Source organism: Sylvia atricapilla, chromosome 22 (genome assembly GCF_009819655.1).
Source record: "Sylvia atricapilla isolate bSylAtr1 chromosome 22, bSylAtr1.pri, whole genome shotgun sequence".
Lineage (NCBI taxonomy): Eukaryota > Metazoa > Chordata > Aves > Passeriformes > Sylviidae > Sylvia > Sylvia atricapilla.
In genome coordinates, this window is record NC_089161.1 from 6,165,854 (window position 1) to 6,189,908 (window position 24,055).

The 24,055-nt window shown below is 50.4% G+C and overlaps 3 protein-coding genes across 8 annotated transcripts in view; 2 read left to right on the forward strand and 1 right to left on the reverse strand.

Annotated features, from left to right (window-relative positions):
• Window positions 1–52: 52 nt before the first annotated feature.
• MRTO4 (MRT4 homolog, ribosome maturation factor) lies at window positions 53–2,603 on the reverse strand. Its single transcript, XM_066334412.1, has 8 exons — window positions 2,524–2,603; window positions 2,139–2,197; window positions 1,946–2,049; window positions 1,782–1,863; window positions 1,498–1,565; window positions 1,042–1,193; window positions 540–616; window positions 53–347 (listed from the first exon to the last, which is right to left on the reverse strand). The coding sequence occupies exons 1-8, from the start codon at window positions 2,549–2,551 to the stop codon at window positions 201–203; spliced, it is 717 nt and encodes a 238-aa protein (XP_066190509.1). The 5' UTR covers window positions 2,552–2,603; the 3' UTR covers window positions 53–200.
• A 101-nt stretch (window positions 2,604–2,704) lies between these two features.
• EMC1 (ER membrane protein complex subunit 1) lies at window positions 2,705–14,500 on the forward strand. Of its 2 annotated transcripts, XM_066334414.1 has the most exons (24): window positions 2,705–2,818; window positions 2,926–3,050; window positions 3,270–3,335; window positions 3,462–3,555; window positions 4,182–4,310; window positions 4,441–4,567; window positions 5,254–5,403; window positions 5,724–5,891; window positions 6,219–6,290; window positions 6,738–6,797; window positions 7,010–7,132; window positions 7,356–7,452; window positions 8,138–8,254; window positions 8,588–8,596; window positions 9,085–9,284; window positions 9,528–9,677; window positions 9,999–10,160; window positions 10,398–10,517; window positions 10,731–10,868; window positions 11,211–11,384; window positions 11,944–12,154; window positions 12,609–12,693; window positions 13,213–13,342; window positions 13,536–14,500. In XM_066334414.1, the coding sequence occupies exons 1-24, from the start codon at window positions 2,724–2,726 to the stop codon at window positions 13,713–13,715; spliced, it is 2,982 nt and encodes a 993-aa protein (XP_066190511.1). In that variant the 5' UTR covers window positions 2,705–2,723; the 3' UTR covers window positions 13,716–14,500. The 2 variants fall into 2 exon arrangements, with proteins under 2 accessions (XP_066190511.1, XP_066190512.1); XM_066334415.1 differs by lacking the exon at window positions 8,588–8,596.
• Window positions 14,501–15,171: 671 nt separating this feature from the next.
• UBR4 (ubiquitin protein ligase E3 component n-recognin 4) overlaps window positions 15,172–24,055 on the forward strand; it is an 81,959-nt gene continuing 73,075 nt past the window's right edge. For all 5 annotated transcript variants that reach the window (XM_066334418.1, XM_066334419.1, XM_066334420.1 and 2 more), the window contains exons 1-12: window positions 15,172–15,317; window positions 18,813–18,910; window positions 19,754–19,857; window positions 20,530–20,659; window positions 20,766–20,905; window positions 21,237–21,339; window positions 21,863–22,004; window positions 22,105–22,229; window positions 22,870–22,994; window positions 23,229–23,288; window positions 23,418–23,608; window positions 23,840–23,939. In XM_066334418.1, the coding sequence (XP_066190515.1) occupies window positions 15,187–15,317; window positions 18,813–18,910; window positions 19,754–19,857; window positions 20,530–20,659; window positions 20,766–20,905; window positions 21,237–21,339; window positions 21,863–22,004; window positions 22,105–22,229; window positions 22,870–22,994; window positions 23,229–23,288; window positions 23,418–23,608; window positions 23,840–23,939 (1,449 nt within the window). In that variant the 5' untranslated portion in view covers window positions 15,172–15,186. The remainder of the gene's footprint in view (window positions 15,318–18,812; window positions 18,911–19,753; window positions 19,858–20,529; window positions 20,660–20,765; window positions 20,906–21,236; window positions 21,340–21,862; window positions 22,005–22,104; window positions 22,230–22,869; window positions 22,995–23,228; window positions 23,289–23,417; window positions 23,609–23,839; window positions 23,940–24,055) is intronic.

Here is a 24,055-nt window from a genome sequence, read left to right on the forward strand (position 1 = left end):
TTCCTCAGATCCCAGGATACACCAACAGTAACAGGCAGCAGCAACAACCATCTGAAGTTTCACATAGGTATTTATATAAATATAAAAAAAGCATAGTTAGGTCATTTTATATAAAGATCATCCCAGTCCAGGTGCACCTAGGGAAGGGAAATATCCTCCTCTTTTTGTCCCTAAAATAGAACTGTCTGGTGTCCAAGCTGTTAGTCCTCATTGCTGTCATCACCATCATCCTCCTCTTCCTCCTCCTCTGCTGTGTCTCCCACGAGCTTCTGGAAGTCTCCTGTCTCAGAATTCCACAGAAACTTCATGGTGACTTTAAACTCTGCCATCTCGTAGCCAAAGAGTTTCTAGGAGAGGACACAAGTCTGTCATTCCTGCTTTACTGTCTCTGTGCCCAGCCTAGCAAAACAGTAAATTCCACTTCCAGATGGCAAGTGGAGCAAAGCAGGAACCAAAATAATTGCTGCTGAGTTTTGGGAGTTGTGTTAATTAATTATTAGTTATTTTGTGTCAGGAAACAGGGCTGTTGTGTTACTCACCAGCACACGGGCCTGTTCTGGGGTAAGAACATCCCCTTCCTTGCACACTTCATAATCCGAAAGCAGCGTCACCACTCCTGCAGAACAAAACCCCTGGGAATAGGATCCCAGGCACTGGGAACTCCCCTGGAATGTGGGGGGCAGAGCCAGGACACCCCCCAACACCCCCCCTTGGAGCTGACACCTTCCCATGCACTATCAGCGCACCCCAAGGAGATGGGTGAGATCAGCTCTAAAACCCCACACCTGGTTCCTAAGTGGGTTAATCCGAGCTGTTTCCACTGGAAAAGGATGGCACTGTGGAGAAATCTGGGGACTTTATTCAGCCTTTGACGTGAATTTGGGAACAACAGCACAAGGACATAAGGAGTTCCAGCCCCAGCCCAACAAGGAGAAAATGATCCCTCAGGTTTTCCCCAGACCTAAATCCTGCTCTGTATTTACCATTGTTTATAAGAGCTCCCCCCTGCACAGACAAACCCTGGAGCTGACCCTCCTGTACCTTTCTTGAGCGCCGTGGGCAGCCCCAGCTGCCGCAGCTGCGGCTCCATGGAGTGGGGGAACTGCTCCAGGGGCCCCGTGTCCAGGCTCACCCCGTACGGCGCCTTGTTCCCAGCGCGGGCAAAGTCCAGCTCCCGGAACTTGGAGAACCACCTGGGACAGAGATGGACAACCAGAGCTTCAGCTGGGAGAGGAACATCCCTGGGAAACGGCCTGCCCTAGGATCTGGTGTTAACTTAGGTTGTGGCTGCCCCTGGATCGCTGCAAGTGTCCAAGGGGGTGGAATGAGATGAGCTTTAAGGTCCCTCCCAACCCAAACCCTTCCATGATCCTGCCTTGCTGTCACAGGAATGGCTGACAAAGACAAGTGGGAAAAGCCCATCCCTGCTCTAAGGGAAGCAGCAGGGAGCCTTGGGGTTTTGTGGCAACACAAAGGCTGTGCCAGACTGGTACTTACTCATCCACCTCGTCCTTGGTGCGGTTGGTGAAGAGGAGCCCAACCTCCCCTCTCAGGTGTTTGCTGACCTGGAAGAAAGGAGCATCCATGGGGATTGGGGAGCACCAGGAACTCACCTGCACGGGCTCAGTCCTGCACAGCTCCCCTGACAACACACCCTTTGCGCCAGGACATAGATGGATTCAGTTAAAACACCCGCAGAAGGGTGATCCCAGGATGTTATTCTAGAATGTGGAATATGCCAGCTGAAGCTTTAGGACAACCAGAGGAAGCTCCAGCAGTACCTTGTGCAGGTTCTCCTTGTACTCGCTGCTCGGCTCCCGGCCCAGCGCCACCATCATCACCTTGTTCTTCCCGAAGAAGATCCTGCCCAGGAGCAGGAGGAGGATGTCAACCCTGGAGCTCAGCTCCTTGGGCATCCTCCACCCTGTGCCGCCCCCCTGCCGACCTGCTGTGCTTCCAGGCGTTCCGCACATCCTTCAGCTTGTTGTTCCTCATGTTGGCCACCGAGAAGACGAAGATGTACTTGTAGGTGTCCACACAGCGCCGCAGCTGCGGGGGAGCAGTTACTGGGACTGGGGCACGGAGGGCGGGGGGAACGAGGGAGAGGGAGAGGGGAGAGGGGCCCGGGCCAGACTCACCTCGGCGATCAGCGCCTGCTTGGCCTCCAGCCCCTTGCGGGGCGTCCGCGTCAGGGACACTGCGGGGAGAGGAGCGGAGAGAGCGTCAGGAAGGGATGGGGATGGGAATGGGAATGAAGGGTGGGGAAGGGGATGGGGAAGGGGATGGTGATGGAGAAGGGAATGGGAGATGAAGAAGGAATCGAGGGACGGGGTCGAGAAATGAGAAAACGACGGAGAAGGGGACAGAAATAGGGAAGGGGCCGGTGTAGCGGCCGGGAAGAGGGAACGAGGCGATGGGGAACGGGATCGAAGAATGGGGAAACAACGGGGAAGGGGACAGGAATGGGGTTGGGCAGAGGGATGTGCCCGGGCACGGTGCCCGGGATTCCGAGTCCGCTCCAACCTTTGCGGTCCCGCTTGGATTTCGGCATGGTTCTGCCGTGCTGCGAGGCCCGGGCGCCGCGCGCGGGCTGCCGGGAGCGGGCGGGGCTGTCCCGGGCGCTGCCTGCCCGCTCCGCCCGGCGCTGAGGCGCTTTCCCCGCGCAGGCGGCGCCGAGGGCGGCCCCGGGCAGCAGAAGGCCCCCGGGCGCCGGGGCCGCTGTCATGGCGGCGGGGCCGCGGGCGCTGCTGCTGCCGCTCCTGGGGCTGCTGCCTCTGGCCGCCGCCGTCTATGAGGACCAAGTGGGCAAGTTCGACTGGTGAGCCCTGAGGGTCCCGCCGGCCTGGGTCCCGCTCCCGCGGACAGACCCTCCGCGCCGCTCCTGCCCCGCTCCCATTTCAGCGGCGCTCCCGTTCTCTCTCGCAGGAGGCAGCAGTATGTGGGGAAGCTCAAATTCGCCTCCTTGGAGGCCTCGCAGGGCTCGAAGAAGCTCGTCGTGGCCACCGAGGAGAACGTGGTGGCCGCCCTGAACTCTCGGAGCGGTGAAATCTGTGAGTGCGGCCGCTTTGGGGCCGAGGGTCAATGCTGTTGTCCTGGTTGTTCCTCCTCAAAGGTTAACGCTGCTCTTGGGCCTTGGCGGGCGGGAAGGCTGAGGCGGCAGGTCAGAGCCCTGTCTTACGGCTGGCTCTGAGCAGCCCGGGTCTGAACACGCCAACACAGAAACGCCGTCGTGGGGACAAACGCCTTGTCCTTGGGCCTGTCTCTTGCAGTGTGGCGCCATGTGGACAAGGGCACCCCGGAAGGAGCCATCGATGCGATGCTGATCCATGGGCAGGGTAAGGGGCTGGCAGGGCTCCTGGGATGTGGAGCCAGCGTTAGAGCACAGGATGGACCTGCAGAACCCAGCCATTTGTTGGCCTGTGGTACAAGCTGTGTGTTCATCCCCTTCCCCTCCTCTCCAGATGCCATCACTGTGTCCAATGCTGGACGAATTCTCCGTTCCTGGGAGACCAACATCGGAGGCTTGAACTGGGAGACATCCTTGGACACTGGCAGGTGGGATTTCCTGTCTGCAGGGGTTTTTTCTCCTTCTAGTGCTGGTCTGGGAAGGAAAAAAATGGGTCGTGGGCTCAGTCTGGGCTTGTATGGTAGAGAGAGATTAGTCAGATGTAAATGTCCCAAACCAAATTTTGGGTGAAATCTTTATGGATGCTTGAACCTTGCAGAGAAGTTCACTTCCAGAATCACTGAGGTTGGAAAAACCCTCCCAGACCAGTGAGTCCAGCTTATGACCCATCCCCACCTTGTCTCCAGCCCAGAGCACTGAGTGCCATATCCAGGCCTTCCCTGGACACCTCCAGGGATGGGGACTCCCTGGGCAGCCCCTGCCAAGGCCTGAGCACCCTTTCCATGCAGAAATTCCTCCTGCTGTCCATCCTGACCCTCCCCTGGCCCAGCCTGAGGCCATTCCCTCTCCTGTCCCTGTTCCCTGGGAGCAGAGCCCGATTGTCCCAGCTCTCCCCTCCTGCCAGGGAGTTGTGCAGAGCCACAAGGTCCCCCCTGAGCTCCTTTTCTCCAGGCTCAGCCCCTTTCCCAGCTCCCTCAGCTGCTGCTGGTGCTCTAACCCCTTCCCCAGGGTAAAATAGGAAAATAATTCCCTAATTCCTCGTGCCTGTGCTCAGTTTCCAGGGGGCTGCCCTTGTGGGGCTCCCTGAGGCAGTGAAGTACGTGGCAGTGCTGAAGAAGGCAGCCCTGTCTCTGCACTACTTGTCCAACGGGCACCAGAAGTGGGTGGAACACCTGCCAGAAAGGTGAGAACACCTCTGTGGAGAGGTATGAGCCCCTGGCATGGGGCAGAGGGAAGGGGGCTGCACCTGCCTCGTGCTTCTGCAAACAGCAGTGTGAGAGGACGGTGCTTCATGGTTGCTGCCTGTCCTGCAGTGAGAGCACTCAGTACCAGCTGCTGTATTCCCGTGGGACTGGGGTGATCCACGTGGTTGGCATCGTTCCCCACAGCCACCTCAATGTCTTGACGTTCAACGTAGAGGATGGAGAAATCACAAAACAGGTACTGGAGCCTTCTGATGGTTTTACATTTGCCTGTCTCTGTTTGTTACATTTAGTGTAGTGGTTTGAGTGTTTTTTCTGCTGTGAGATAGGATTAGGAGAAAAGTAAGCAGGCTTAAATTAAAGGGTACAAAGATAAATTTATTAATACGCATTAAAAGAAGAAAATAAGAATTAAAATGGGATTTTCAAAACAATTTTCCTCTTCTCCCTAAGTGTTTACTTTCTTACAAACAATGTAGAGAGACAAAACTCAGAACTCTAGGCCAGTACTACTTATAAAATAGTCTTTCATTTAGTCCTTTTAGAGGGAGAAGTCTCTTTAGTCACTAATTAGTTTTTACCATCTGTGCTAAACCAGCACAAGCCAAAATGCTGGATTTGATGTGAACAAATGTTCTTCCAACCCTGTGGTGTGGCGGGTAGAGGAATCAATTGTGCTACAGAGAACCCTCCCTTTCCCTGAGCATTGCCTTCAAACCAGTCATTTTGGTTTGAAATGGCTGAATGCCCTGAAAGCCAAACTGAACTAGGCTGGCAGCTGTTAGTCAAGACTATCCCATAAACCTCAGGCTGGCAGGTCGTTTGTCTCAGCTGTGGCTAAAAACAATTGACCAGACTTGCTGTTGTGTGCACGAGGGTGCCGTGGAGGCCGTGTCCCGCTGAGGCCTGGCTGTGTCTGTGCAGGTGAGGGTGGCAGCCCCGTGGCTGGGGGCCCTGCAGGGCTCCTGTGGCGTGGTGGCCGAGGCCGTGCTGCTGTGTGTGGATGCGGCCGCGCGCGCGCTGCACGTCTGCGCCCTGGACACGGAGCAGGACATGAGGCACATCCCCCTGCAGGTGAGAGCTGCTGCAGGAACACCCCTGCAGTTCCCTGCCCCACTGGTCTGCTTCCAGTTGGAGCTGGTTCCCCAGTCTGTCGGTGAACTGGGGAGTGATTGGAGATGGGGGAGGGTCATGATCTGTAAATTGAGGGAAGGGTGGGAAAGCTTTTTGTCTGTTATTCCTTCTGGATCTGTGTTTTCTGCTCCAGTGGAGTCTCAGCCTTCCCTGTTCCTGCTCTGTCCCCTGACTCAGGGAATCTCTGCTGCTGAGGGGAGGGAGGTGTTGGTCTCAGTGAAGGACATCTCTCTCAGCACATGTGCTTGTCTCCTCTGCAGTCCCTGGAGCTGGAGTTTGCAGATGACTTCCAGGCCAGGATCTTGGCCACTCAGCCCAGTGTGACCAGTGCCTCACGGACTCAGTTCTTCCTGCAGCTGTCCCCGAGCCACTTCTCCCTGCTGCAGTACAAGCAGGGGCTGCTCAGCCACCTCCGGGACTTCCAGCAGGTACCAGACAGACGTGCCAGGGCCAAGTGCAGCTGAACATCCTTCAGACTGCTGGGCTAGCTGGCAGGTGTTAGAAATCTCAGTAACTCCAGGCAGCATGGCTCAAAACCTGTGGGAGGTCAGCTCTTCCCATCTTTATGAGAAGTAGGTCTTTTTTGGTTTTGAGTGGGAGGAAAGCAATACAACTTAAAATTCGGCTGTGACAATTCATCTTCTTTTAATTCCATTGTGGTTTTCTTTACTTCACAAGTACTTTTTGGTGAGGTTTGGGGGTTTCTTGAGGGGTTTTTTTTAATGATTTCTTGCTGGTTTCTTTTCCTTTTCCAGGCAGCCCTGGTGAGCTTTGCAACGACCGGGGAGAAGACGGTGGCCGCTGTCCTGACGTGCAGGAGTGAACTGGTCAGCACAATTCCTGTCCTCTGGGACCAGCTCAGCTCTGGGCATGTGCACTGGGGCTGGGTTCCACTGGTGATTCACAGGCCCAGGGATGGGGAGCCCCTTGAGGAAGAGGATGATTTGATAAGTTTCAATGATAACAAAAGCAGGGCTTGATTATATCCAGCCCAGGCTGTTCCTGGCTCAGTGAATAAATACCATGTTTTCAGCCCTTCAGTGAAATGTGGGCATGTGACAAGGAATTTGCTTTCCTGTCCACAGAGGATTTCAGTTCTTGGGGGATATCAAATTTAGTTTCATTTTTATACGAAACAGAATAGAACAGAATAAAGCTGTTTCTTGCCTGATGTCACAGGCAAGCTGAGACTTGTCAGGCAGTTGAAAAACTAATTTTTTAATACTTTACTGGTGTCTGAAGCCATGTTACATCTGCTTTCATCCTCACTTCAGAAACCTGGGAGCTCTGATGGCCTCCATGCTGGCAGCACTCTGGAGGATGCCCGGAGGCAGGTATGGGGTTCCCCAGTTCTTGTCAGTCTATTTTATTCCTTCACCTGTAGGAGCAGAATGGCAGAGGTCTTACACCAGCTCTACAACCTAAAAACACACCCTAAAAATATCTTGAACCTCCAGTTTTTGCTGGACAGGGCATTCTGCTGGAATCCTGCTGCAGGATTTGGTGTGGTGTGTGTGTAAACCCTGTTTTCTGCCCCTTGCTACAGGATTCCTTAACCTGCTCCAATCAAACCTACAACATAAACCTCTACCTGGTTGAAACTGGGCAAAGATTGTTGGACACCACAATCACCTTTAGCCTGGAGCAAGGAGGGGCCAGGCCACAGCAGGTGAGCAGGGAGGGGTTATTTCCATCCTTGCAGTGCCCTCCCTTCCCTGATTTGGCAGGACGGGAGCCCTTTAGCCAAGGGGAAAAACATTCCAGGGATTATAGCACCACCCTGCTCGCTCTGGTTTCACCTGATTTCTGCTTTCCTCAAGGAGATGATGTGATCATTAATCTCACTGGTTTTTTTGCCTTTTTTTTTTGTTCCATTTTGGCTTTTCCCCCAGCTGTACATCCAAGTTTTCCTGAAGAAGGATGACTCTGTGGGTTATCGAGCCTTGGTGCAGACAGAGGACCACATGCTCATGTTCCTCCAGCAGCCAGGTGATTCCCAGAAACAGCTTCCTCCGTTTGTAATAGTCACCAGGAGAAAATTCTGTGTTCTTAAGGATTATATTTTATCATTACTTTGCTTGGAAACTGAAACAATTAATTTAACTCTTCTGAGTCCCGTGAAAGACACAAGATGCTCTGTCGCCCTCCCCTGGAGAAATAATTCTACCCTGTTGTGTGTGGGAATAGCCTTTGGATTTCAGGGGTTTTCTGCAGATTTCAAAACTCTCTTTGTAGGATGAGAGTGTAAGTGCTGGTGTATATCTTCCTCAAAGATTTTCAGAAAAGGTCCTCATGGCAAAAATGTCAATTTGCAGAAAGTATTGAAAGTCCCATCTCAGTGACAGGAATTTTCCAGGGTTCTAAAGGAATCCAGGAGTTCACACTGTGAATCTCTTATTTTAAAATGGCTCAATGACTGTAACCCTTTTAAAGCACCAGAATTACTTTTTCTGATCCTGAGGTTTTCTTCCCAGAAGTGGCTCCAGTTGCATGAAGTATTTGTCTTTTATGAAATAGTTAATTTAATGACATTAGATATTTATACACTGTTTTGCATTTCATTAAGAGATGATCTGCATTTCAGGGTTGCATTGAAAGTTACTCTTATACTGAGTGAGTCAATTCCCCAATATTAAGTTAATTTTTCCAATATTCTGCTCTTATTTCTTTCCAGGAAAAGTTGTGTGGAGTAGAGAGGAGTCTCTGGCAGAGGTGGTAAGCTTGGAGATGGTGGATCTGCCTCTGACAGGGGCACAGGCCGAGCTGGAGGGAGAATTTGGAAAGAAAGCAGGTGAGTTTAACAGAATTACCTCTGTGAGTTTGTTGTCCTTCCTAAATAAACGTGTTTATTGTTTTCTGTTTACTCTGAGCTGAGAGATTAATTTAAATCTCTACTGATGCCAATTAAAATGAGCAGAAATAAACCCTTTTCTGTCTAAACTTTGGAAATCCGATCCAGATGACATGAATATGTTACATTGTTACATTAAAAAACCAGCAGCAGTAGGAGGAGTTTTGGCCATGTCTCCTAAATGTTTCCTGTGACTCTTTCTGGAAGACTCATTTCCAATAGCTCTTTTTTTTTTTGCTTTGTTTTGTCTTTTCCTTGCTGTCCTGGATGCAGCCATCCAAGGTAACCCCATCCTGCATGGAGTGTGCTCTGCTCCTGCCTAATGCATCCTGGTGCCACTGGTCCCCTCTGCTTGCTCTCCTCGGGGGCTGAAACAGAGTTGAAATCCACTCTTTTGGTTACTTTAAGAAGTTGAATACAAACCCTGATTGGGCAGAATTAAGTATTTTTAATCCCTCTGTGTGCTGGGTGCAGAGGGATTTCTGTAGGGGTGGGGGAGCTGTAGGTGGGCACAGTGGGAAGGAACACAAAATCCTCTGCATGAAGGTTTGCTTTTAGTTGATCAGGGCATATTTTGGAATGAGTGTGGAGTGGGAAAGGTTGGAAAATGCCGGAGTCTGTCACCGAAATGGCAACTGTAACTTATTGCAGAGTGGGGGGCAGGGAGTTACCCAGGTTTGTGCATGGCAGCCTTTGACACCACAGTTGCAGCTCTGGGGTGGGACCCGGTGTGTGTTTTCCTGCTGTTGTCACCGTGGTGCCACTTGCAGATGGTTTGCTGGGAATGTTCCTGAAGCGGCTCTCGTCCCAGCTGATCCTGCTGCAGGCCTGGACTGCCCATCTCTGGAAGATGTTCTACGATGCCAGGAAGCCCCGGAGCCAGATTAAAAACGAGATTAACATTGACAATTTGGCCAGAGATGAATTCAACCTCCAGAAAATGATGGTGATGGTCACTGCCTCAGGCAAGGTGAGCAGGCCAGGGCAGGAATCTGTTCCCAGGCTGGAGCAAAGAGTCTCAGCTCTGAGTTCACAGCCCTGTTTTAGGCCAGGCTTGGGCAGAAACAATGAGAAGATGCACAGGATGTTTTGTAGTGGCTTTAAAGGGAGACTAAGAGTCCGCTTTCTTTGGGTTGCGACAGAGGAGGGTGCATGCTTAAATGGGAGAGGGTTTTTTCCCTAAACTTCGGCTTTCTCATGTGTTTGTCCTCAGCTTTTTGGCATTGAGAGCAGTTCTGGCACCATCCTGTGGAAGCAATACCTCAGGGATGTGAAACCAGGCTCCTCCTTCAAGCTGATGGTGCAGAGAACAACTGCCCATTTCCCCCATCCTCCACAGTGCACTCTGCTCGTCAAGGACAAGGTGAGGCCCCTTCCCTTCTCCTCCTGGGCATGGAAATCTGCCCTTGGGCAGGGCAATAAAACCATCTTCTGGTTGTCACTGATGTGGGGATGGCAGGGGAGAAAGATCTGGAGAGAGCACACACAGAAGCCTAGGAAACTTAAAAGTGATCGTGATTGTTATGGACAAGTGTGGAATAAATGTTTGGACCAATGTGTGTGAATATTTTCAGCATGGAGTAGCTGAACCCAGGGTATGAATAATCAACACCAGAAGTAAGAGTTAGAAAAACACCTTTTTTTTTAAACTTAAACAAGAGGCAAAACTTACCCTGTTTTTCAGGAAACCAAAATGAGTTTTCTGTATGTCTTCAACCCCATCTTTGGAAAGAGAAGCCAAGTAGCTCCTCCTGTTCTGAAACGTCCAATTCTCCAGACTTTGCTTCTGCCTATTATGGATCAAGACTATGCCAAAGTACTGCTCCTGATTGATGATGAGTACAAGGTAAATTGCTCTGCCTGGAGGCAGTTTTCTTCACATTCTGGTTAATTATTCCCCTCCCTTTTGGAGCAAGATGGAAAAAAATGCCACTGAGTCACATTTCACAGAAGACTATGAGGTTATTCTGGTAAGGCAGACCTTATCTTGATAAACACGTTAGAAATAATCTTTCTGGCTCATTCCAGGGTGTTTTTTTGTTTTTAACAGTGGTTTTTAACCTGTGTTTCTATTCTTTTCCAGGTTACACCTTTCCCAGCCACTAAAAACGTCCTTCGCCAGTTAGAAGAAATAGCTCATTCCATCTATTTTTACCTAGTTGATGCTGAACAGGGAAAACTCTCTGGATTCAGGCTGAAAAAGGTATGAAAGACCCATTGCACTTCCCTGAATGCCCTGTGGATAATGGCAAATCTCAGTTCCCTTCATGGAGCTTTGCTCAGAACTGGAACATTCAGCCTCAAAATGCACCCAAGAAACTTCAGAAATCCCAAAGCAGGGAAATCTGCATCCTGCTGGTGGAGATGGTGTCCTTGGAGGATGGGATCCAAGCTCCCACATGCTTTTTCCCTGCAGGACCTGAGCACAGAGGAGAGCTGGGAGGTGGCCATCCCTACGGAGGTGCAGAGGATTGTGACTGTCAAAGGGAAGAGGTCCAACGAGCACGTGCACTCCCAGGGCCGTGTGATGGGTGACCGCAGCGTCCTCTACAAGGTGCTGCTGCGGCTCTCTGTGGGCTTTTTGTTGAGGGGTTATCCCGTGGGAAGATCCCAGTACCATTTCCTGCTGCCACATTGGGATGAGCTGTCCTGTGGTGCCAGTTTCTCTTTATGGGCACCAGTGTCTCTGTGGAAAAATGCTCATTTTGGAGCTTTCTTTTTGAAAATGTTTTCATGCAGCAATTAAGTCAGTCAAAAATATTGGGGAAATAACAGCTTGATTTCTTGAGGTGATTTATGCTAATTTGTTCACAATATGCTCAGTGCCAGATGAAGAGCAGGAAGGAGTGTCTGTGGCACTGAGAGGAGGTCTCAGCTGTTTCTGCTTTGTCCCTAGTCCCTGAACCCCAACCTGCTGGCTGTGGTGACCGAGAGCACGGACACGCACCACGAGCGCACCTTCATCGGGATCTACCTCATGGACGGCGTCACGGGCAGGATCATCCACTCCTCTGTGCAGAAAAAGGCCAAGGGGCCCGTGCACATGGTGCACTCTGAGAACTGGGTGGTGGTGAGAGCTGCTGCTTGTTGGGGGGACCCCTGAAACCACCCCTAAAAAGCTGTGACCTGTAATGAAGGTCCTTCACGGTGCAAACATGGCAAAATGCACACATAATGCAGGACTCTTGACAATTCTGTAGGTTTAAGAAATTAGCATACTTAACAGAAATCATCCAGTTAGAGGGACACTTAATTAAGTAATCCCCCCTTTTGGTTCTGCCCTCACTGAAGCCCCCCAGCTTCTAACCCCCCATTTTTTATGTCTGTGATACGTGGAAAAAATGTGTCCTTGGCTCACTATAGAGCAGAGACTAAATAAGATTCCAACAAGATTAGCTTACTCTAAAATCTAAGGGAGGGGTAGGAAGGTGCTACAGTCAGTTAAGGAGCTATATAACTATATAATAGTAATCTACAGAGCTACAAATATATAGGAAATATTTAAAAAGCAAACCATTTTGGCATCAGGGCAGTTCCTGAACCTGCATGGAGGTGGTTTGTGACCACCCTCTGTGATTTTCCTGTCTCCTTGACTGCTTCCCTGATGTTGCTGCTGTTCCTCGTTGCAGTACCAGTACTGGAACACGAAGGCCCGGCGCAATGAGTTCACAGTGCTGGAGCTCTACGAGGGCACAGAGCAGTACAACGCCACGGCCTTCAGCTCCCTGGACCGCCCCATTCTGCCCCAGGTTCTGCAGCAATCCTACATTTTCCCCTCTGCCATCAGTGCCATGGAGGCCACGATCACTGAGAGGGGCATCACCAGCCGCCACCTGCTCAGTGAGTACCTGCTCAGTGAAAGGGAAGCACTGAAATCCAAGCAAAATGCACTTTGATGCCAAAAGGTTGTCGGGGGGTTGTCTTGGACTCCTGCAAGTGCAGTGATAAGCACCAGGAGTGTGTCTCTGTTGGCTGTCAGAAATGGCCATGAGGTGCCAGATTCTTTCCAATGGTGCCCAGAAGCAATGGCCATAAACTAAAACCCAGAAAGTTTCACCCCAACGTGAGGAAGAACTGTTACTTTAGGGTGGCAGAGCACTGGCACAGGTGCTCAGGGAGGGTCTGGAGTGTTTATCTCTGGAGACATTCCAAACCCACCTGGATGCATTCCTGAGTCACCTGCTCCTGGTGACTCTGCCTGGCTGGGGGGTTGGACTGGGTGATCCCCAGACCTTCCAACCCCAGCTCCTCTGGGATTCTGTGATGTTTAAGATACTTTTCCTTCCATGCACAGTTGGGCTTCCCTCTGGGGCCATCCTGTCCCTTCCCAAGGCTCTGCTGGACCCTCGGCGCCCGGAGATCCCAACGGAGCAGAGCAGGTAGGGGAGAGTGAGAACCTCTCTTCCTGGGCTCTGGAGAGGACTGGATTTTGTGTGTCATAAGTTGTGTGAAGAGGAACAACTGCTCCTGGCTGGATTCAGGGCAGTTTTGGTGCAGAATGAAGGAAAGTTCCATGAAGTCAAAGGTTGGACTCGATGACCTTGGAGGTCTTTCCCAACCTGAAGGATTTTGTGCTTCTGTCCCCAGTCTGTGATGATGAGATGCATTTGTATTACAGCAGGTCAGTCATTAAACCAGCCTGGTGTCTGTATTCTCAGGGAGGAGCAGTCAGAGGAACTGGATTTTTTAGAGTAAAACTTTCGAAGCCTCAAAGGAGACAGCTGCAGCTTAGCCTGACCCAGCTGATCCATTTGATTTTCATCCTGCAGCAATATTGAGTCTGCACTGGGAAAAGCTCCCAAATTTGCTGGTTTAGCTTAGCCTTTGATAATGAGGAACACTGGTAGCGTCCTCTGTGTGCTGCCTGGCTGGGGTTTGATGTCTCTGTGTCCTTGCAGGGAGGAGAACCTGATCCCATACTCGCCTGACGTGCAGATCCACGCTGAGAGGTTCATCAACTACAACCAGACCATCTCCAGGATGAGGGGGATCTACACAGCCCCCTCTGGCCTCGAGTCCACGTGCTTGGTGAGTGCAGGGTGGAGGCCTCAGTGTGGAATTTGGGGGTGGATTCCAATCCACAGCCCATGGCAGGGGCCTCTGTAACTCCCGTAACTCTGCTCACACCTTAAACATCACTTCTTTCCATTAGCCTTGTGTGGATCATTTTGGAGTTTTCTGCTCCAGGCTGCATCCCCAGCTCCTGATCTCCCCCCTGCAGGTTGTAGCCTACGGGCTGGACATCTTCCAGACCCGGGTGTACCCCTCCAAGCAGTTTGATGTGCTCAAGGATGACTATGACTATGTGCTGATCAGCAGTGTCCTCTTCGGGCTGGTCTTTGCCACCATGATCACCAAGAGACTGGCCCAGGTGAAGCTGCTGAACAGGGCCTGGCGCTGAGGGAGGCCCAGCCTGGAGAGCAGCTGGGCTGGGATCTCAGCCCCACCCCGAGGGATGGATCCAAACGCCTCTATTCCATTTGGCTGGAAGAACTGGTGAAGAAAAGCTGCTGCTGCTGGAACAAAACCTGCACTGCCCACGTGTCTCCTGCGAGGAGAAACGGAAGGGATGAAAAATTGAGACTTTTTTAGTCTATTCTGACTGAAAAAGAAGGTCCCCAACCTCCCTTAAAGTCCCCAAATCAGTGTGTCTCTGATGTTGGTGAAGAGAATCCTAAGGATGTGTGTCCTGCTCATCATGGGCTCTCCCTCGGTGCCAGCTTGCCTCACATCTGGCAGAGAGGAGGGTTATTGGCTGTGGAGATGTGGTAATGAGCTCCTGGTTTGAGGAAGAGACCTTGGGTGATTTCCTTGGGAAAAATGTTGGGAATTGGGTATCTGTCAATGGGAAATGGCTTCATGGAGCTACCAACGAAGCTGCAGAGCAGTGGGAAGAATTTGAACCTAGAGTCTCTCCATGTTCTTTATTTATTATGACAACATCAGTTCCTTCCCATTCGTTTCTAAATTTTCCTGCCTTTTTTTTTTTGTGTTCAGCACTTGGGGTAAAGGCGGGGTGGTTCAAGAGGAGGAGCCTCTCAGCGTTTCCTCGGGGTCGTGGCTCTGAACTCAGTGGATTTTAATTGTTAAGATCCAGTTTGGCACCGAGTTGTTCCCCCAGGCAGGGGCCACAAACCCCCCACTCCCTCAGTGTCCAGATCCCAAAATAAAACTGCGGAGCAGGGAGTGGGTCTGGCTTATTAAAGTGTTTCTTGGGCTATTTAAGGGCCTTGGGGGTTATTTAAGTGGGTATTTACAGCTATTTAAGTGGGTTTTGGAAGGCTGTTTAAGTGTTTTTTATGGAGGTGAATTTGTAGGGATATTTAGGTGGGCGTTTTGGGGCTATTTAAGTGGGTCTTGGGGGGCTATTGAAATGTTTTTTGGGGATCATTGAGGTGGTTTGGGGGGGCTGTTTAAGTGGTTTTATGGGACTTTCAATGGGATTTTGTGGCTATGTCAGTAGGTTTTGAACTAAAGTGGATTTTTGGCTGTTTAAGTGGGTATTCTTTTGGTATTTACGTGTGGGGGGGGGGGGGGGGTCGTTTCCTTATTTAAGCGTGTTTAGGGACCTTTGAAGCGGGTAGTTCTTTCGCCAGTGCAGTATTTTGGGGGTTTCGGATGATTTTCCCGGCCGCTCCAACCCCTGCCAGCCCCCGGGCAGCGGCGGGGGCGGGGCGCGCACAGAGCGCATGCGCGCTCCCGGCCCCGCCTTCCCCTCGCCGCGCACGCGCCGCGCGCCAAAGTTGCTGACTCACGCAGTGCGCACGCGCCCGCTCTCCGGGCCAATGGGGCGGCGCGACGTTGCGCGGTCGCCGCCCCGCCGGCAGGGGGCGCTGTGCGCGCCGCGGCCCCCCGGCCCAGCGCAGCCCAAGATGGCGGCGGGCGGCGCGGGGGCCGCGGCCGGGCCCGGCTGGGACGTGGCCGTGCGGCCGCTGCTCTCCGCGTCCTACTCGGCTTTCGACATGAAGGAACTGCCGCAGCTGCTCGCCTCGGTCATCGAGAGGTGAGGGAGCGCGGGCGGGGGGCTGCCGCCCTCCGGCGTCGTCCGCTCAGAGGGAGCGCTGGGGGTGCCGCTGCGGGAGCGGCTGAGGGACGGCTGAGGCGGGGCCCGGCTCGGTGCCCGGTGCCGGCCTCGGTGCCCGGCAGGGCAGGCGGTGGGGCTGAGGCTGCCTGGGCAAAGCCCGAGCTCCGTCCCCGGCTCCTCCCGCTGTCCTGGGGCCGGAGCTCTCGGAGGTGCCCTGGGGCCCCATAACGGGCTGAGGGTGCTCGCCCGGCCGCAGCACCTCGGACAGGCGCCCGCCGAGAGGCTTCGGGACTGTTCTTGTGGTTTTGCTTTTGTCCAGGCGTGTCACAGTTTGTCCGGTTGGGCCGTGGGAAGTGTTGTCTCCCCGGGCTCTGGAGGGACCAGACTTTTCTCTAAGTCTTGCAATGCTTATCCTATTTTAAGTCGAAATAAAGCAGAACCAAATCAAGTCTGCCTTGTCTTAACCACGCAGGTTGGAGTCAGAGCATAAGAGTACCCACCACAGCTACTCTTAATTCAACTTAGAGCTTGTTTTATGGTCTAAAACACGAGATGTGAGTGCCATAACATCATGCTCAATTTTAAAGATAAAACCCCGGCCACAATAAGTTGTTAGGAAACATAAAATAAACAGTACACTGAGGAAGATGATAAAATAAAGCCTTGTGATGTTTTGTTTAATGTAGAATGGCTGAGTGTGCAGTGGATGCTTCAGATTCAAAGAGTTAATTCGAGGGGTTCTCACACACAGAGCTGTTGTTCCCGCAGGAGCTGCACGCTCGATGTTGATGGGTTCGGGCAGTTCTTTGGCCAGTCTTTGTTTTAGGGCCATTCCAGTGTCACTTTTCCCTGAGCAGCTCTGCTGTCGCTGTGCCTAAAGTTCATTAGTGGCGTGTTCCATCCAACTATCCCAGGGACACTGGAGTGGATCCACGTGTGTTCTGGGACGGGGCTGTTTCCTCCTTTAGCGGGAATGGTGGTTCTGTTTTCTGTGGGAGACAGCAGTTTGCTGCCTTCCAGCAGCACTGCCTGAGGTTGGAGTTGTGTGTCTGATGGTCTGGCAGGATTTGGGCTCCTGCAGGATGATACCTTTTGTTTCACATCATCTGCTAAATGACAGAGGAATAAATTCAACTTATTCATGTCTGGAGCTGTGCTTTTCTGTGCTGAACAAGAATCTATCTTTAGATTTCCCGCAGAAAATCTTTTATGTGTTCAAGTTATTTTTAGAAGGCAGAAGTTAAGCTCTTGATGGTGCCAGCCAACCCCAAAGTGGCTGGATTTCCCCTTAAATAAACTTGGTGCGATGGCAGCAAAGTCACCAGTATTACTCTTTTCAAAATAAATCAATTAACTCCTTTTTTAACTACTCTGGTATTTCATTTTTAAGTTTAAGCATCATTAGGTTACTGGTATTCCTCTGTTAGCAGGTGTCTTCAAGAATTGATAGAAATAAGGCCTTTATTTGACACAAATGGTGGAAATGCTGACTTGGACAGGTGCAGATGGAGAGGAACTCTGTGTCAGTGAAGTCACCCCAGGCTGGTTTTTGGGAAGGGGTTTCCACAGGGTGAGCTGCACCTGGAGCAGTGCCCACCTGAGGAGGAGGCTGCTCCGTGCCCACTGCCCCAAGGACAGGGTGTGTTTGGGGCTGCTGGGGAGCAGAGCCCAGGCAGGAGCTGGGATTTGGCGCTGGGGAACGTTGATAAGTGACAGAGGCTTCTCCTCAGCCCGAGGAATGAGCTTCCCTGGGAAGCAAAACCCCTCTGAGCAATAAACCACAGTACAGAGGCTGAAAAGTCGTTACTGAATCTCACTGTATACTCAGAATAACACTCTGGCACATCCTAGATTGAGCTGTTATCTTGTGTCGATGGTTATTTGCGAGCATTGATGATTACTTGACTGCTGCCTTCCACTTTGCATTATCACAACATCCACAGTGTGTTTTAGTTAGACTCAAACCTCCCATTGCCCAATCCCTATCTCACGCTGGATTTTGCACCTCTGTGTTCTTTATACCCTGTGGGCACTGTGTGGTGCACAGCTTGACCTGTGCAGTAATTTAGGAGCTGTTAGCCTCTCCTGTACTCTGTTATTCCCAAATGGTTCTAATTTGTTCTCTTAACAATACTTACATACATCTAATGCTGGTGGCTTGGAGTTGGCCCTGAGAGGTAGGTGAGCAAAATTAATGTCTGAAAAGGAGAGAGCACAGACTGCTTTGCATGTTCAGTCTCTGGGCTGTTCCTCACCAGAGCAGTTCTGGCAGGAGAGGGTGAGGTGAGGCTGGAGGTGTTGGAACTTGGTCATATGATGCTGTTGAATATCTCCCAGTAAAGCCTCTCTCTTGATTTTCTATTTTTCTATTTCAGCTTTTTAGATAGGCTAAATAAACCCTCAGACCTAAGAAATCAAACTACAAAGCCGATGAGTATTTCTGCTCATTTTTGTGGAGAAATGGTTCTGTTCCAGAGTTGTTTCTGTTTCAGCTGCATCTCATGTTACACCTGGAAATGATGGCTTAGGGTGGAAAAAGGGAAGGTGACTGGGCATAAACTGGGCTTTGTTCAGGTCAGCAGGGACTGGCGAAATCGTGGTTGGAGCTGGGTCCAGCCTGTGCCATGAGCTGCTGCCCTCCAGGAATAATCTCAGTCCCAGAGGTGGAGAACCCAGCCTGGCTAGGTTTGGAGAGACAAAGTGAAACTGAGTCTAATTATCTGTTCTTCCAACGTGCTTGTTCACAGCACTGCATGAAAAGAAAGTGAAAGAAAGTAAATTATTATTTACAAGACAGATATGCACATCCCTTAGTCTTGTCACAGGAAAAACGAGGGGCGTGGAGGCAGAGCAGTTTGTGTTCTCCGTGTCTGGGCAGGTGGGACACCTTTAAGGTGTCACCTCTGCCACAAGAGTCTGATCTCTGAGGCCAGTGAGTGTAGCTGAGAAGCCTCAGGGACTCTTCTTTACCTGCCCAGATCCCTCCACAGCTGGTGGCAGGTGCTGTGCCTGAGTCTGCTGTGGTTGTGCAGTTGCCTGGTTTGATCCCTCGGATCTGCAGACTTGCACAAGCTCCAGTTGCCTCAGTGCCATGATGGGAAGGGAATGCCTGTGCTCCAGGCCTGGCAGATCCTGCCAGCTTAGCAGAACACACAGCCCAGGCTCTCTGGGCAGCTGAGTTTGGAACAACTTAAAGGTTAATGAGCCTCTGGCAGGGAGTGCAGCTGGTGGAGCCTGACCTGTTGATGCTGTGAAGGAGAAACACTGGCAGCACAACATTTCCTTGCATTTCCTGTGTGGGCAGTGATGCTGATGCCGTGATCTGGCTGCTGCTGGAGGACTCGGTCCTGGGGACACGAGGGTTGTGTTCCCAGAGCTGTCACCTTGCCATGCCCCTGTCACTGGACACATTGGGCTGTTGGGTGCTGCTGCTGTGCTGGGTCTGGCTGACCTCTGTCCCTTTCTCCTTTGCAGTGAATCTGAGATCCTGCACCATGACAAGCAGTACGAGCCTTTTTACTCCTCCTTTGTTGCACTTTCCACACACTATATCACTACAGTGTGCGGTCTCAGTAAGTGTTCCTTTGCTGCTTTTGCTCCTGTGTAATGACTGATGCAGTAAAACTAAATCAGAACTGTTGATTTTTGTGTCTGTTTTTTGCCCTCTTGCTGAATCAGACTTTAGGGCCAGCATTACTGGCTTTTGTACCATGAAATGTCAGCTCTGATGGGAAGAGAAGCTTGTTGATGGGAGTGTTTGGCCACCACCAACTGGACAGTGTTGCCTTTTTGGCTGCTTATTCATTGACCCGATTTAATTTTGGTCAAGTGTTTAAATCAGTGTTCAGGATTTTTAGATTATCCTTTAGCAGTTGTAACACTGGCATCCCTGGAAATGTCCAGGGTCAGATTGGACAGAGCTTGGAGCAACCTGATCTAGTGGAAGGTGTCCTTGGCCATGGCAGGGGGTGGGCCTGGGTGGGATTTAAGGTCCCTTCCAACCAAACCATTCAGAGCTTCTATAGTTACATTACTATGTTGGAGTTAATGATCAAAACATTGTGACTCAAAATATTTTCTGTTATTTTGGCTGACAATTTAGCAATTTCAACAAAAATTGGGCTTTGTGAACTTGTTTCATATTCTTCAGCGCTTCTTTCAGCATTAAATAATGTTGCTGGGGAAACTGCTTTATCTGTCTGTATTCCCGTCTGGCAGAAGGAATTATCCTGACTTTGCTGACATTTCTTGGGTTACATTGTAATGAGACTGAGTTTATATTGCATCTGTGTTAGGCAGGAGTGGTGGAGTGTGTACCCACACTGCAGAGCATCCTGCTGTATTGACAGCACTGGCAGCTTATTACACTGGACTGTTTTAAAACTTCTCTGAGTACAAGGATCTGCTTTTTTCAGTACCCAGGAACCAGTTGCAGTCAGTGGCAGCTGCCTGTAAAGTCCTGATTGAATTCTCCCTGCTGCGGCTTGAGAACCCAGATGAAGCATGTGCTGTTTCACAGGTGAGCACAGGTTTGGGCCTCCTGGGCCAGCCTCAGTGTGAGAATGGACTTTGGGCTCTATTTCTGAAATATCTGCTCTAATGTTAAATGCATAAAGCAGAATTTATGAAGCTCGTAGAATATTTAAGGTTTACATTTTGATAGACTGATTTGATGGGAAGATTCCTGCTGAATCTTCCTTCTGCATACTATACTCAGAATCAAAGCTTGCTCACAACTCAAAATAAAGGTGACCTGAAGCCTTGGTTAATTCAGTTCCAGTTTCCTACACTCTGGTTTGGTTTTGTGCAACAACCTGGATCTCAGCTATCTGTTGAGTTTTTAAAGATTTTTTTTTTGCCTGCTTGCATTTCTGTCTTATGGGAAAGCTTAACTATATTTGAGAGAGGGAAGGCCTGTGAGGAGTGTTCCCATACTGCAGTGTGTCACAGCAGAGAGAGCTTTTCCGGGTGTTCTCCGCAGGAAGCACAGGCAGTGTCAGTGACCTGGATTACCTGCAGTCAGGGATGTGTCTGCATCCTCGGGGGAGATCACAGTGGCTCAGAACTGCTGCAGTGGCCTCACCAGCTGAAGTTGCATTACTCTTAATCCATCTGCTTAGAGTGAATGATATGGAGGAGGGATTGGAATCAAGAGAGTTTAAATGATACTTGATGTCTGTGTTTTCTGTAGAAACACCTCATTCTGCTGATCAAGGGGCTGTGCACGGGCTGCAGCCGCCTGGACCGGACGGAAATCATCACCTTCACAGCGATGATGAAATCAGCCAAGCTGCCTCAGACTGTCAAAACCCTCTCTGATGGTAGGGAGGGGGCTTCAGCTCTGTGTGTTTCACTGAAACACTGGAGATAGGCACAGAAGGTCTGAGGTTTGCTGTGTGAAATGGGGGGTTGTTGTTTTCCCTGCAGTTGAGGACCAGAAGGAATTGGCATCCCCGGTGAGCCCGGAGCTGAGACAGAAGGAAGTGCAGATGAACTTCCTCAACCAATTGACGTCAGTTTTTAACCCCAGAATGTCATCATCACCGTCAATCACAACAGAGACACAGGTAAAAAACCTCTAAAACAGAAAGAGTCTGAATTTCAACATTATTAACCCAGTGCAGGGAGGGACAGAGGGCTCTAAGTGGTACTTCTCGGTACAGATATAAACCTTTCTTAACTATGTAAATCCTGCTTGCATGGGATGAAAGGCAAACAACCAAATACTGTTTGTGCTCTATTGGCAATACTGGATTTGTTTCTTCTTGGAATGCAACGTTCAGTGACATCCATGTTTGGAGTTGTGCTGTTGATACACCTTGCTTCTGTGTAGAGACTTAGAGAAATAATGTGTGTTTTTAGTGCCTCTAGAATATATTTAGAATGTGCTTCCTTTAGGTGGAAGGAGAGAGCGAGGATCAAGCTGCCACAGATCAAACCTCTGCAACAAAGACTAAGAGCGTATTCATTGCTCAGAATGTGGCCAGCCTGCAAGAACTTGGTGAGAATCAGCTTTCTAGCTTGGGGTCAAAAAAGTACTGGAGAAATGTCTCTCCAGTGTTACATCTCACAGCTCTGAGTGGGAAGAAACTCTCTGACCTAAAGGGTTCCCTGAGTTGCCTGGTAATTACCAAGGGAAGGCTGGAGTGGAATTTTCATTGCAGAGACGAGCTCTGTATTTCTGTTTGGAGGGGCAAATTAGGTAGACAGTAGGAAATACATTATGGGATGGATTGTTGAGTAGATGAGGATTAGAATCACAGGATTGTTAGGGTTGGAAGAGACCTTTGGGGTCATCAAGTCCCACCAGCTGGACCTGGTGTGCCCCATAACGTGGACACAGAGCTTTGTGACACCCGTTTACAAGTGCGGGCTGCAAACTTCAGCAGCTGGTGTTAGAAAGCACTCTTTATCCTCTTGCCTCATCTCTGATGGCATTTTCTCACCACCAAGAGCAATTAAGTCAATTAGTGAGCACCGTTAGGGCTGAGCCGGTGACACAGCCCTGCTGCTGTGGTTGGCAGGTGGCTCCGAGAAGCTGCTGCGCGTGTGCCTCAACCTGCCGTACTTCCTGCGCTACATCAACCGCTTCCAGGACGCCGTGTCCGCCAACTCCTTCTTCATCATGCCGGCCACGGTGGCCGACGCCACGGCCGTGCGCAACGGGTCAGTGCCACCCCTGCCCGGGGCACCTCCTGTGCCTGGGGGTCACTGTGCTGGCAGGGCAGTGCCCCCTGGCCTGTCCTCACCCTGCGTCCGCCCGCAGGTTCCACTCGCTGGTGATCGATGTCACCATGGCTCTGGACACTCTGTCCCTGCCCGTGCTGGAGCCCCTGACGCCCACACGTCTCCAGGACGTGACTGTTCTTGCTCTCAGCTGTCTCTATGCAGGTGAGTGGAGCTTCGGGGGTTTTTTTAGAGCTTTTGGCTGTGCTTTATTACCTGCGTGCTGGAGGCTCAGCCCACAGGCAGCCTTTATTTCTTCTGAAGCTCTGCAGTACAATGTGGTGATTGGGTTAATATTGAAGTTGTTACTGATATGTTCTGCTGCTGTTCCTGTCAGTATCTAAGAAAAAGACTGAGTGACTCAACATTTTCTTAACAGCCTGTAATTTCTGCTCTTTCTTTTTATATTCAGAGCATAATATATTTTTACTTTAGGCTTCAGCTTAATTTGTTATAGCCCCAAATCAGCCTTGTTTCCCAGAAGTGCTTTAAGCACACCAAAATCCAGAGTGTTTAAATGATATGGGGGAGACTTTAAGGAGATGTGGCACTCGAGTCTGAAGATTGTCTTAAAAATGATATTGAATTACATGGTAAAACATTACCTCCTTTAACTGCTCCCATGTGTTTCTGTAGGGTAAAACTTCACTCTTTCGAGGGTACTAAAGATTTTTTAATCTCTCTCTGTAATACTGAGTATTCCCTGCTCCATCAGGTTGATGGCCATGTTGTCTCTATGTGCTAAATAGGAGCATTTTGTCCCTCTCTGGCCCTAAGAATGTCCCCTGCACTTGTTTTCCCCGAGGTGTGAGCGTGGCCACCTGCATGGCCATCCTGCACGTGGGCAGCACCCAACAGGTACGAACTGGGTCGACGAGCTCCAAAGAAGAAGATTATGAAAATGATGCTGCTACTATTGTACAGAAATGTGTAAGTAAACGGTGGAGTGTTTGTTCATTGTTTTCCTCCTCAGCAAGCAAAGAGCACAGAATTTGTATTTGTTTGCAGTGCAGTACGCAGCTATGATTTTGAGATGTTGCCAGTGCTTGTAAAGGAGTTAAAGGGGTGGCTAATTGTAGAGGATAAAATACAATTGCATTTGGAGTTGTTATTTTTGTTGTTGTCTGGTGAGGTGCCTTACCATGGTTTTGGCTTTATTTGCAGCTTGAAATCTATGAAATGATTGGACAAGCCATCAGCAATTCACGCCGTGCAGGAGGGGAGGTAAGATTTCCATCTCAGGAAGCTTTTTCACCCCTTTTGTCCTGGTGTACTTTGGCATTTGGATTGATGGTGTTTTGTCTTTTTGGTGCTTTTCTTCTCCCCCCTTCCCCATGACTTTTGGCACGATAGCATTATCAGAACTTCCAGCTGCTCGGGGCTTGGTGCTTGCTGAACAGCCTCTTCCTCATCTTGAACCTCAGCCCCACGGCCTTGGCTGATAAGGGGAAGGAGAAGGATCCCTTGGCTGCTCTTCGTGTCAGAGACATCATTGCTCGCACTAAGGAGGGCGTGGGGTCTCCCAAGCTGGGACCTGGCAAAGGGTATGTGACACCACTGCAGGCAGCATTGTCCAGGGCTCTGACCAGCCCCAGCAAGCAGCTACTGCAGAGTTTTGCTGGTTTTGTGAAATTTTATCACTATTTGCAATTTAAGTCCCAAATCTTGGAAAGAAGAGAAGCTGTTGTCTCCAGTTTAGCAAAGCAGTCACTTTATTTAGTATGTATTTATTATTTTCCACCTGAAATTACATTCTGTCCTTTCTGTTTCTACAGGCATCAAGGGTTTGGGGTTCTATCAGTGGTGCTGGCAAATCATGCCATCAAATTACTGTCATCTCTTTTCCAAGATCTGCAAGTGGAGGCGTTGCACAAGGTATGCAGGTAGCAGGGACATTGCCCTGAGACATTCTGCCTTTTCCACTGAAGCACACTTGGAATTCTTCTGCCAATTTGTCTTTCTTTCAATTCAATTTGAAATTGTGTCCTCCA